Source organism: Microtus pennsylvanicus, chromosome 1 (genome assembly GCF_037038515.1).
Source record: "Microtus pennsylvanicus isolate mMicPen1 chromosome 1, mMicPen1.hap1, whole genome shotgun sequence".
Lineage (NCBI taxonomy): Eukaryota > Metazoa > Chordata > Mammalia > Rodentia > Cricetidae > Microtus > Microtus pennsylvanicus.
This window is the reverse complement of record NC_134579.1, coordinates 46,014,362-46,026,927: the sequence shown is the minus strand read 5'-3', so window position 1 is coordinate 46,026,927 and position 12,566 is coordinate 46,014,362. Positions and strand designations below refer to the sequence as shown.

At 45.5% G+C, this 12,566-nt stretch overlaps 1 protein-coding gene across 3 annotated transcripts in view; it reads right to left on the bottom strand.

Annotated features, from left to right (window-relative positions):
* Nucleotides 1–955: 955 nt before the first annotated feature.
* The window catches only part of Drd3 (dopamine receptor D3), a 50,927-nt gene continuing 39,316 nt past the window's right edge, over nucleotides 956–12,566 (bottom strand). The window contains exons 4-7 of one of the 3 annotated variants that reach the window (XM_075955083.1): nucleotides 6,029–6,225; nucleotides 4,914–4,991; nucleotides 1,918–2,263; nucleotides 956–1,152 (exon numbers count right to left, since the gene is read on the bottom strand). In XM_075955083.1, coding sequence (XP_075811198.1) covers nucleotides 956–1,152; nucleotides 1,918–2,263; nucleotides 4,914–4,991; nucleotides 6,029–6,225 — 818 coding nt within the window. The remainder of the gene's footprint in view (nucleotides 1,153–1,917; nucleotides 2,264–4,913; nucleotides 4,992–6,028; nucleotides 6,226–12,566) is intronic. The other 2 variants (XM_075955098.1, XM_075955090.1) reach the window with 2 other exon arrangements.

Genomic DNA, 12,566 nt, shown 5'->3' with positions numbered 1-12,566 from the left:
CTGCCTTGGTCATAGTCATCTATTCAGAACCTGGGAGGTGGCTAGCACTTTCTGCACACTTGGTGGCTATCAACACCTGAAGGCTTTGGGCCTCTGTCCAGCAGATGGAAGTTTCTGGCTAGGAAAACCTAGTGATGGATAGTATACAGAAGGCACTTTCTAGACCACAAAGCTCAGCCATGACACTGCAGAGGAAACTGACTTACCTTCTTTAACTGTCTTGTCTTGAATGATTCCAGAAATCAAGACACTACAATTGTCTTGAGATAGTCAGGGAATAAAGCATAGGACCCCCTCCCCAAGCCAGAGCTAACAGGTAATGTAAGGGCAGTTAGGGTGGAAACAAACCCGAGTCCCAACGTGGGACAGTGTCTGCTAGGGTGAGCAGACCCTCAGCAAATGCAGCCAATTCCATCCTACAGAAAGGTTTAAACATTGGCCTTGCCTTTCATGTTTCAGGACAGAGTGAAGGAAAACAGCGCATGGGTCCCATGGATGTGCAAGGTTAACTGTGCTGACAGTTAATTACGGGTCTGAAAGAAGAAAAACTGACTGTCTACGAGATGGCTGGCTTCCTGGCTGTGATTTCAAGGACCCCTGGCAGGGTGAGACTGCAGAGACCTGTTCATTTCTTTTTCACTCCAATGCATCATGTCTCCAGTGACAGTTCTCTGTGTGTGTCCCATACACTTCTTACCAACATCTCTCTGAGTTATTACCCAGCACTTAGCAATCTGAAGCCTGGCAGAATGAAGTCAGATGTAAGCTGGGGAGGTAGACCATTCTATTGCGGAATAAAACAGTTGATCATTCCTAACCAGGGCTGTCCTGCTTCCCGAATCTTCATACCACACACGCCAGAACACAGTGTAGTCATTTCAGGCAGACCCTGGTGGGCAGGGATCCAACCGCCTGCCATCTTGAAGTGGGTAAAGGAAGTGCGGCCTCTCCTCACTCAGCAGGACAGGATCTTGAGGAAGGCTTTGCGGAACTCCACGTTGAAGGTGGTATAGATGACGGGGTTAAGGGCACTGTTGACATAGCCTAGCCATGTTGTGGCTCTGTAAAGCGCCGGGGACACATGACATGCCTGACAGTGAGTAATGAGAACATGAGTCAGGAAGAAGGGCAGCCAGCAGACAATGAAGGCTCCTGGGTGGCAAAGAAAGAGAATGCGGGTGAAGGGTTTGCTCGCCACTTTCCTCCGTATGAAAACAGCCCGTAAGCCATCTCTGGGTGCTACTGGGCACCATGCTGGGAATTCTATATGCCATCCACTTTCTGTTTGCTTAGCTTGGCTTCCATTCATTGATTCGCCTTTTCTTTCACTAATGCTATGTGGCATCTGTGATTTACCAAACATTAATTAATTAGATGTTAGAATTTAAGGCTTTTTTTTACTATAAAATTGAAAACAGGCCATATACATAGTAGAAAACTTGATAAATACAGGAACACAGAAAGGAAAGAACCACCCACTACTCAAAGATAATCACTTTTGACGTCTTGATGGATCTATTTTGTTCTTTTTTTTCTTATCTAAGATGATCTAGGTATCATCATATCATACGACAGACGAGTTTTGCCTTCTTATTTTCTCATTTATATTTTAAAATAAGGAAATATTTATTAAATACCCAATGCATGCCAGACACTTTCGTTGAACCATTATCACTCAATTTATACATCATCATTCTATATGATAACCTAAATTAAGTGACTTCATAAATTTCATTTCGGTCTTTTGAGTTTTCATAAGAGTTAATATTTATACAGAAACCTTTTCAGTTGTGATATAGATATTTATACTTGAATTTCCAATGTTTTTAAAATGCAGCTATGATTGCCCCACTGCAGCATCCAGCACTAGCTTCAACGAACCATGTAACCTGACCCAAATTAGCAACTCGGACTTACCAAGCACAATGGCCACCATCTGGGTGGCCTTCTTCTCTCGAAGTGGCACTCCCCTAGGCTGCAGGGGCCCCAGCTTCAGGGATGTGGATAACCTGCCATTGCTGAGTTTTCGAACCTCTAAGCTGAGTTTGGGTGCCATGGCGGGGCTCAAGGAGTTCCGAGTCCTCTCCACCTGGCTCATCCCTCCTCCTCCTTCTTGAAAGCCCGGGTGCCTCAAGGCAGTGTCTTGGCAGATGCTGTAGTAGCGCTTCAGCTCGCCGTGTGTCTGGCCGGGAGAGAGGGGCTGCAGGTGTGACAAGAGAGGGTCCTGGCATTTCTGGGGATATTGTTTGTCTTCTATGTGTTCCTGAAACAGAAAGATAATGAAAAGAAAAAAGAGGATACCCTCCTTGTGTACAACCTACAGGGGGCAGGGCAGGACCATGGGAAGTTAGGGACATGAAATCCATCTCTGACTTTACAACTGGAAAGCAGCAACCCCACAGGACATATTCCATCACCATAGCAACCCATGAGGAAGGCACCCTAGCACTGCAGTCTTGCCTTTCTGAGTCTGAAAGACCTAGCTATAGCAATTAACATATTAACTACCATCATCACTGGGATGTAGTCAGCAAAATCTGGAAGGTGGGGAACCCTACAAGACAAATGCTTCGAGTTCTTAAACAAACAAATTACAGTAAGAGGCACCCATGAGATGTAAATGCATGGGCCTTAGATACTTGGGATTTGATTCTTTTTTTTTTTTTTTTTTGGTTTTTCAAGACAGGGTTTCTGTGTGGTTTTTTTGGAGCCTGTCCTGGAATTAGCTCTTGTAGACCAGGCTGGTCTCCAACTCACAGAGATCCGCCTGCCTCTGCCTCCCCAAGTGCTGGGATTAAAGGCGTGCGCCACCACCGCCCGGCTGGGATTTGATTCTTTTTTAAAAAGATTTATGTATGTATGTATGTATGTATTTACTGTGAACTGGTGTTTTGCCTGTATGTTCTCTGTGTGAGCAGACACCCTGGAAGTGGAGTTACAGACAGTTGTGAGCTGCCATGTGGATGCTGGGAGTTGAACCAGGGTCTTAACCACTGAGCCATCTCTCTAGTCTGGGGATTTGACTCTTAGGGTGTGTGTGTTTGTAGGTTGGAGCACAGATGAAATAAGGTTGGTCACAAATTGATAACTGCTGAAGCTAGCTGATGCTGACTCTGGATTTTTTTTGGCTTTTCATTTAAAAATTTTTTTTTAATATTTAATACCACTTTGTTCTAAGATTGGGTATCATATAGCCCAGACTGGCATTGAATTTGCCATGAAGTTTCCTGCCTCCAGCTCCCAAATACTTGGGTTATAGGTATGTGCTATACTTTTATTTTTGGAAGTTTAAATATCAATATTTAAAAGGGGGAGAAAAAAACCCTAAGATTTGTATCATAACTTTTCACCTTAGTAAATGTTACCCTTCAGGATGTTAGCTAACTGTCTCTAAGCTTCAATGTAAGATAGAAAAGAAAAACCTAGGAAAAAATAGAATGTGATTTTTTTTGTGTGATATTTTTGCCTGGAGAAGGGGGTCAAAATGTATGTGTTTGACATTTGAACTTTCTGTATTTGAAAGATTAGACACTTGTGTCAATCTTCAGTAGGAAATAGGATTCCGCAACTCCTACTGCAAAGGTCATAAAGCCAGCTATTCCTTCTTTACCTTTCCTCTCTCCCATCTCTCCACTAAACTAGCAGCATTGGTATGTGAACCAAGCCCAGACAAGGGGAGATTTACACATAAGTCTTCAAGTTGGAGATTTCAGAACAGTTGTTTTTTTTTTATTTTGATAAAATTTCCTAATTAATTTCCTAATTAATATGACTATATTATATGAAGTCAATCTATAATCAAGGCAATATTTATGATTAAACTGGCACCCATTATCTGAAAATCACACTATTTAACTTGTAGTGCATTTCTTCTGAAAGTTACTTGTTGGTGTTCTAGTTGGCATTGGGGGATTAGATCTTGGCAGTGTCTATAGAACTGAAGAACATCCCATTCCATGTCACCAATGTGAATATTCTGTCCTACAGGAAGAAAGCGACTCTTCCAAGATTCTATGCTGGTGACGGGGTTTTTCAGTTTGTTCTGTAAATCTTTAGCCCTACCTTCATAGCTGATGTGGGAAACACGGATTTCTGTGTAGATGGCTGGCTGGCAGGGAGACTTCCATTCCCAGATGGTAGGACAGAACCTAATTCTCCACACTCTTGGCAATGCAGCCTCATGACTCTCCAATCCTTCCTGTGAAGTCAACACTTCTCCTTCAGCCTTGGCATCTCCTCAGACCACGAATCTGTCATGTCGATTTTAAACTGCTTCCCTATCTGTTCTCATTTTCAGCAAGAGTCTCTAATTGCTACATCAGGCCTGTGCACAGAGCTGTTAATTAATTAGAGAGAGACTGGACAAGACTCAACTCTTCATCATTATCTGTTTTTCAAGTTTAGTTTCGAATGTGAGTTCGGGCAGAGGAACCCTGGTCTTGTATTTGACACCTTCAGGTTCTTCTCGGTACCATGCTAGTGAGCCATGCCAAGAACTGACTTGAATTGGAAAGACAAGGCTTAGGGGGACCATGAAATTGTCACGGTTTTGTACACAGTCAGTAACTTGAAACTTTTCTTTCTCTGGCTCTTCCTATGTGTCCATTTCACTGACACCTGGTTCCCTCTACTGCAGGTGTCTCTAGATGGCATCCTCACGCCACATCTGAGAGTTATCGACGCTAGTCACTGAGATCTGTGCCACTAGTTCCATGATTTCTGAATGTCACTGGATGGAACCTATTCCGAGACCCTAATCACACAGACTCTGGGGTCTTGGCATGTATTACAAATACATATGTGAGGTCAGTGAGACATTCCACCTTGTGGTAGGAATGAGATCCAGACAAAACAACATCTTAGTGAAAAGATCTCTCACTCTTTTCCCTTGATCCAAGACAAGGCCAACTTACCATTTGTCCCGTGGCATCTGACAGAAACCTGGCCCTTATTGAAAACTGCCGAATGGGATGGAGCCGCAGACAGGAAGACTGGGGTGTTTGAAGGAGAAACAATCAGTTGTGGGATAATCTTTACAAAACTGAACCATATCATATGCAATTTTGTAGCATGGCTGTACTTGGAATGCACTATGCTTGTATCTTAAGCCTTAGGTCATGGTCTCCTATTTCATGGGGACCAATAACCTTTTTCTATTGAAGTCCTAGGACTTTGAGAGTCTGACCTCTACAGAGGTCACCAGAGACAGCACTAGACACCCAAACTAGTTCTGTCTTTAAGAGTAAACCCAGTTCCTTCTCTCCCAGGAAACCCTGTCTTGAGCACATTGGTCTTTTCTTAATGTCCAGTGTACTTTCTATTTGGCACTTTATTGCTTTCACTTCACATCAGGCAAACATCCTAGTCAGTTCGGAGTGTTTCATTGCTTCTTTGAGTGGCGGTGAGGTCTATTTTCATGTCCAGATTCCGAGTTCCATGAAGACAGTGGCCATTTGATATAATGGTCCTTATGTTTGTTGGTTGGAAGAGATTGGTATTCATGTCAGGGAGGCCACCGTATGCCAGGCAGTAATGTGAGCAAAATCTAAAACGCAGGGACTAAAGATCAGTGCTGAGGTACTCTACATCCTTTGTAGAGTCTAGAGAGACCCATCAGCTGCTCAGCACCTCGACACAGGGACAGATCAGGAAGATAAGCATCAGTGGACAATTCTTGGAATGAGTGGTTTCAGCAGGAAAACAAAAAAGCCCTGGGCAAACAGTGCATGGTACAGTACAGTGAAATGCTACCCTGCCCCCATCCCAGTTCAGTAAAATCAAACCTTGTAGGACATCTGAACTGCTGCTGCTCTAACACCACAGAGAGAAGTGGAACAATCTAGAAAGTATGCTATCTATACTCTCAATATTGGCTCTCCCACCCATCAATCACAGAGAATGCCAGCTGAGTAGAAGGTGATGTGAATCTGTCTCCTATGTGTTGATCCTGGCACCGCCTGCATGGATGGGCATGTGACTGGAAGCTGGGGACTTGTGTGCTGTCTGCTAGTTCCTGCCAGGCACTTACCTGCTGCGGAAATCCAGGCCTGATGCTGATACACTGACTATTCTGTCGAGTGAGGATCCGTTTCCGTCTCCTCTGTCTCAGCACCATGTAGATCCTGGCATAGACCAGGACTGTCACTCCAAAGGGAACGTAGAAGGAGACCACTGAAGAGTAGATGACAAAATCAGGGTTGGAGATGGAGCAGATGCTGGGGTCCCCTGTGGGTGAGAGAAGGGGAGAAGTTGACACCATTATCCAAATGTTCTTCTTCAGTATGGGGTGCTGAGCGTGATGTGATGTGGGGGTGTGGATAGGAAGGCATGGTTTCAGGCACGCCTGCTGTCAGTGTTTCAATATTCTGAAGGAAGAAAGCTAATTCATCTTCGGACTTCTCACAGTTGGCTTCAGAAGAAAATTTCCCAGTGATTATATTCCAGACGCTGACCTGAATGGAGGCCGTGATGATGGATAAGACATGGTGTCTGCCCTTGAAGGAGCAAATAGTCTAGCTAGACAGACGATCTCTTCCATGCAAATGGTCAGCTGTAACTCACAGGAATGTAGCCTGGGAGATAAAGAGGACCACAGAACAGGAGAACAGAGGCTTCTGGGAGGCACACCAAGGAAAGAGTTGGCTGGTGTGGAGGCAAGAACAGATGGCCAAACGCAATGACAGGGAAAAGCTTCTTCTGAATCCAGGGTGTGGGGTAGGTGGTGATGGAAGAGAAGACAGGAATCAGGGAATCCCAGCCTTGAAAGGAAAGAGAGCTGGGAAGGAGACTGAACTCAAAAGGGTTCCTATTCCCCTGAGCTGTGAGATGGCTCAGTTGTTAGGAGCCTTTGCCGCTTCTGAAAGGATTCGGGTTCACATGGCAGCTCACCACCACCTGTAACTCCAGTTCTAGGGAATCCAACACTTTTTTCCCGGTCTTTGTGACTCACACTATGCAGATACATACATGCTGGTGCTCATACACATAAAGATAAAAATAAAAAGTTCTTGCTCCTAATTTTTGGACCAGAGTGCCACTTGGACTTCTCTTTGGAAAGCCCTATGGTTTTGCCTTCTTCACTAGAAGATGTGGAGAGCCATCCAGTACCCAGACTCAGGCCAGAGACTTGCTCCATCCTGAAACGGAGAAGGGACGCAAGCTAACATCTTTCAGGCAATAGACCAAAGGCTTCATAAACATGATCTTACCCAAGCACAATGGGAGGGGACATTACTATCTCTATCCTTAGATACACTGACTGAGTTAAGGAAGGTTTACTAAGTGGTCCAAGGCAACAAAGCCCGAAACATACTTTTCTCTAGCCAGCCTGACCCCAAACCAACATTCCTTCTGTAACTTCTACTTTCCACCTCCTTCCACTCCCAGGACACTTCTGTGCCTCAGTCTACATTATTAGCAATAGCTTTTGGCACAACTGTTCCAATCTTCATGCAAGAGTGGCAGCGCAGGCCCAAATCTGACCTTGGGAGACAAGGCCTGAGACGTGAGATGGCAGAGAGGGCAGTGGCTACTTGGTGCTCTGCCTCTTGGTCATCTGAAATGGCCTGGTGCAAGACACGGAGCGGCTGCTTATTAGCTATGTGCTCTTGGCATTATCGCCTGAGGCACCCAGCTTTAGCTTGATCATTCGCAAAAGGATAAAAGTATTGCTTGCATAATAGCAATGAGAAATAATGGGGATAATGATTGCTATGATTATTATCATTTTTAATTGTTATATCATTGTTATTTACTTCTGAGTTTTTTGGACCTAAGACAAGGAGTATCGATTGAAATAAAAGTCTGGAGAAAGACAGCATTTGTGGGGAAGGGAAGAGAGAAAGAGAGAACCAAATGAAAAGAGAGAGGACCCAGGGAGGCATGGAGGCCCAAAAATGTGAACCTATTTCCACCTTGTCTGAAGGTCAGAGAGTTTGAGGTTGCTCAAAATTGTTGACAACAACCAGGGCTACACATCCTGACTCAGAATGTGGTTACTTGGTTCTTTTGACATTAAGATAGCCCATACAGGTAGCTCCACTCCATCCTGACAGATGGTCAGCATATGCAAGAATATTTCTGCTCCTTCTTTTGTATCAGGAGGTTTAACCTGGGGAGTGGCTGCCTTTAGGATACCTGGTCTAGGGTGGCTTTGCTGCCTACACACTGGAATGCTAATGACTTGATGCCTCAAAGTGTTGAAGCAATTAACTGTTGGAGTTGTCCTTTGCATCATGTTAAAGAAATCTCTTGTTGCCTTCTTCCCCTTTTGTAATGGGTTTAAAAGTGCATGGAAAATTAAATGCAGGGATTTCAGTATTCACTGGAACTCCCTCCTGGTACTATCCTATGTTTCTGTCTTATTATTTTTACTCACATCTTCGTACACTTTACTTATTTTTCTAATCCCCATGCCCCTACCCTGACAAGTGGTATTTCTGTTGAAGCTGGTCTCTGACAGGGAGGCATTTAGTAACAGCCTGGCCCAGAATGCTCACAGACCGCTCCCCAATCCTCTCCTTCTGTTGGAGATGGATGAAATTGATGCTATCTCACCAGACTTTGCATCAGCATCCCTTTGCAATCAGCACATACGGCCCAGAGTAGTGATCACCCAACCGACATCTTCTGTTCTGGGGACAATGAAGTTGGGGGCAGGCATGGGGTGGCAGCTGGTGGGCCTTCCCAGCCTTTAGGGAGCCACATAGTCGTGATCAGCCCTGCCATTGAAGTCAGCTCGCCTGCTGTCACTGGCTGGCCCAGATCTCAGTGCCACCTGTGGTGAGGAGGAGTCTCAACATTTGTTAGTAAGCAGGGCCAGAGGACTTACTTTCCCTTTCCCAAGATTTAGCTCACTGCTGGCCTTGCTGAGCTGAGTTCCTCGTTTGTCCCCACGCACACAGTCTCTCCCTTTTTCTATGCCCCTTGCTACCATGAGAATGAACTATTCTTGAAAATAACAGAGTCAAAAGGAGGTATAGTATGTTTCTCTGTCTCAAACACACACACACACACACACACACACACACACACACACACACACACGTACTTGTTACAAGCAATGTCCTTCAGAATATTAGTGTTTGCTGCAGGGGAGGTGGTGGAGGCCCTGACTATCTGGGATAGGAGGCACTCTGACACAGATGGAAGTCTGTGTGTATCTCATTACACCTTATGAATGTTTTATCACATGCAAGCATTTATTTTTCCATTAAAAACATTGCAACTGTGTACGTGGAGGAAAGAGAGAATGAAGCTGGAGCCAGGAGCTATTTCAGGGTCATTGGCCTTGAGGGCCTCACTTTCAGTCGCTGAATTTGCCTCAGCATCCCTTCCGCTGTCATGACTTCCGCTGAAGTCTACCGCTACCTACACTCTGACCAAGCTTTGCAGCCTCTGCCAGAAGCTCTCCCACCGTGCTATGTGGTCTCCTGGCTGCACAGCAGGCAGGGAGACACTGGAGTCAGCTGCCAATGCGTGCTGGGAGTGGGCATGCAGTCATCAGGGCAGTGGGAGGCCTCCTGCCACAGCAGGCCTGAAGGCTTCTCTGTTGAGTCCTCAGGAGGTGCTGTGGGCAGCTGAGGCCCCCTCAGGAGACACGGCAGGCGCCTTTGTCGGATGATTGATCTAAATCAGTGCTGTGTGGGAGTCTGGTAGATACTGAATGGAGATGCGAATGAGGAAAACAAATAAGGAAAATGTACAAAGGAGCGTTTTATCCAGGCACCTAAGCATCCGTGACTATAGGATGCTGGGGCAAGGCCAGATAGGCATGGGGAGGCTCTAATATCACCTTATAAAATTAGAGAAAGAAAAAAGGCAGGGTGAGGGCAAAGACACATTTACTCGCTCAGCTTTATGGAGGACCTGCTAGGTTCGGAGTTCCTGTGCTGGGCAGTAAGGTACTAAAGAGGGCGCCGGGAAGATGGCTGAGTGGGTGCAGTGTCGCTGTGCAAGCACGTGGATGTGAATCTGGATCCCCAGCGTGCATGCATGAAGACAAGCATGCCTGTATCCCCAGTACTTGTGGAGGGAGTGGGGGTGCGCATGGGGGATCTCTGAGACTCACTGTCCAGCTGGTCTAGCCAAACCAGGGAGCTCCAGATTCAGTGAGAGATCCTGACTCAAAAAAGAAGGTGGACAGCAACACAGGAAGACCCTGAATTAAACGTCAGCCCTTTATACACATGTGTGACACACACCATCCCACATACACACACACTGCAAACCATATACCACACCACACACACCACACACACCACATATACACACACACACTGCAAACCATATACCACACTACACATACCACATACACATACACACGTACCACATATACGTACATACCATACATATACACACCACACCATATATTAACATAAACCATGCATAGTACACAAAACACATACCACACACACACACCACACCATGCACACATACACATACCATATACACATACACACAACACACCACATACACATACCATTTACACATACACACAACACACTACATTTACATACATCACACATATACACACCTACTACATAAACACACAAAGCAACAAACAGCTGTAACAAGGGGAGCTTGGAGGCCTCTGTGAGCCAGGCTAAGCCCTGGAGGCCTCTGTGAGCCAGGCTGAGCCCTGGAGGCCTCTGTGAGCCAGGCTGAGCCCTGGAGGCCTCTGTGAGCCAGGCTGAGCCCTGGAGGCCTCTGTGAGCCAGGCTGAGCCCTGGAGGCCTCTGTGAGCCAGGCTGAGCCCTGGAGGCCTCTGTGAGCCAGGCTGAGCACTTGTAATGTGAACAGCAAGGTCGAGAGAAGGTTGACTTGAAAGACTGATGAACTTTAGACTTGTTGAAGAATTTGACCTCACTTCAATTGCGAAGACAGGAGAAGCTGATGAGTCTGATTTAGGATGAGTCACTCTCCTTCAAACACTGTGCTTTTATTCTTCTTTCTAACTTTTGAGCAGCCACGTTCCCCTGTCTCCAGTGTTCTGAAAGCTAAGTGACATTTCTATTGCTAAAATCAAATAAATAACAATTTTCTTCCTTTCTAAAGGAAAATCAAGCCAGTTGATAAGATTTTCTTAACTCTGAGTCCCTTACCCAGAAGAATTCTTAAATCTGATCACTGGTTATTGCTTATTCATTCTAGAACTCTCTTTTGAAAACCATACAATGGGTATCTGATTTAACAGAAATTCAAATACTGTTTTTCTTATCTGTGAAATGAAAGGACTTGCTTGAGCTCATTCGGAGATCTTTAGGGTTGTCCTCTTGCTCCAACACACACCTTCCTCTGCATCCTTAGGGGCTGTTGATTTGATTGAACTTCTAGGCCTCTGGTGAAGCTGGGGCACTACCAGTCAGCCAGTCCCTGCAGTTCTTGAACTCTCTCCCACCCAAGATCCTGCCTCCTGCTGCCTCCCGTTCAAAGATCAGGAGCAGCTCTCAGAGAACTCTGAAGTCCAGCTTGCCTCTGTGGTCTCCAGTTCAGCACTTCAAGGGGCAGCCATAGCCTTAAATGAAACGCCCTTGCTACATTTCCTGAAGTCAAGCTGTGCTCCAAATCAGCTGGAACTGAAACACCTGAGGCCCTTTCTGCCTCTACTTGTCAGAGAATGTCAACAAACTGGCAGAGGAGAGTCATTTGTAGTGTGGGCTTTCGGATGAACCTGTCAACGGGGAAGTTGCTGGAAGGGCCCTATGGTGCTCTAAATGAACATCACATAGGCTCATATCTGAATGCTCCGTCACTGTTTGAAAAGATTAGGAGGTGTGGCCTTGTTGGAGGAAGTCCGTCCCTGGGGGAAGCCTCTGAGGTTTCAAATGCCCATGCGAGGCTCAGTGTGCAGCTCTCTGCCTACAGATCAGGATGTAGCTCTTAGCTTCTTCTCCAGCACCACACCTGCCTGGTGCTTCCCGCTGAGATGATAATGTACTAAATCTCTGAAATTGTAAGCCAGCCCCAATTAAATGCTTTCTTTTATAATAGGTGCCATGGTCATGGGTGTCTCTTCACAGTAATAAAATACTGACCAAGACAGGCCACTTCTATCAGGATAATGAAGGTACATCATGAGGGTCAGATTGTGTCAGAGACCAAGGCTTAGATTCTTTATGCCTGGGCTCTGCTCAAGAATTCCCTGAACTGTGTTCTAGGAAGGGATAGCTGGGCTTCCCAGGGACCACCCAGAGAACCTTCACTGTTTAGATCTTCCCTGGAGCAGATGGTTAGTTGCAGTTTAAGGCACAGAAACCTTTCTATTACACAATCACAGCAGTGACACCAGCTAACACCTATTGGGCCTTTATAATGGACTTTGCATTTGACAAATATGATAATAATTAGAGGATTTAGTACAGTATTGCTAAGAAACTTAGGCATAAGAGAAAGCCTGGCTTGGTGGCAGAAGTGTATAATCTCAGATACCCAGGAGGCTATGGCAGATGGATTATAAATTCAAGGCCTTCCTGGGTAACTGAGTGAGTTTCTATCACAAAAACAGACAAGATGACCTCCAAATGTAAAACCAACCAACTATCACACACACAACAACATAAAGCACA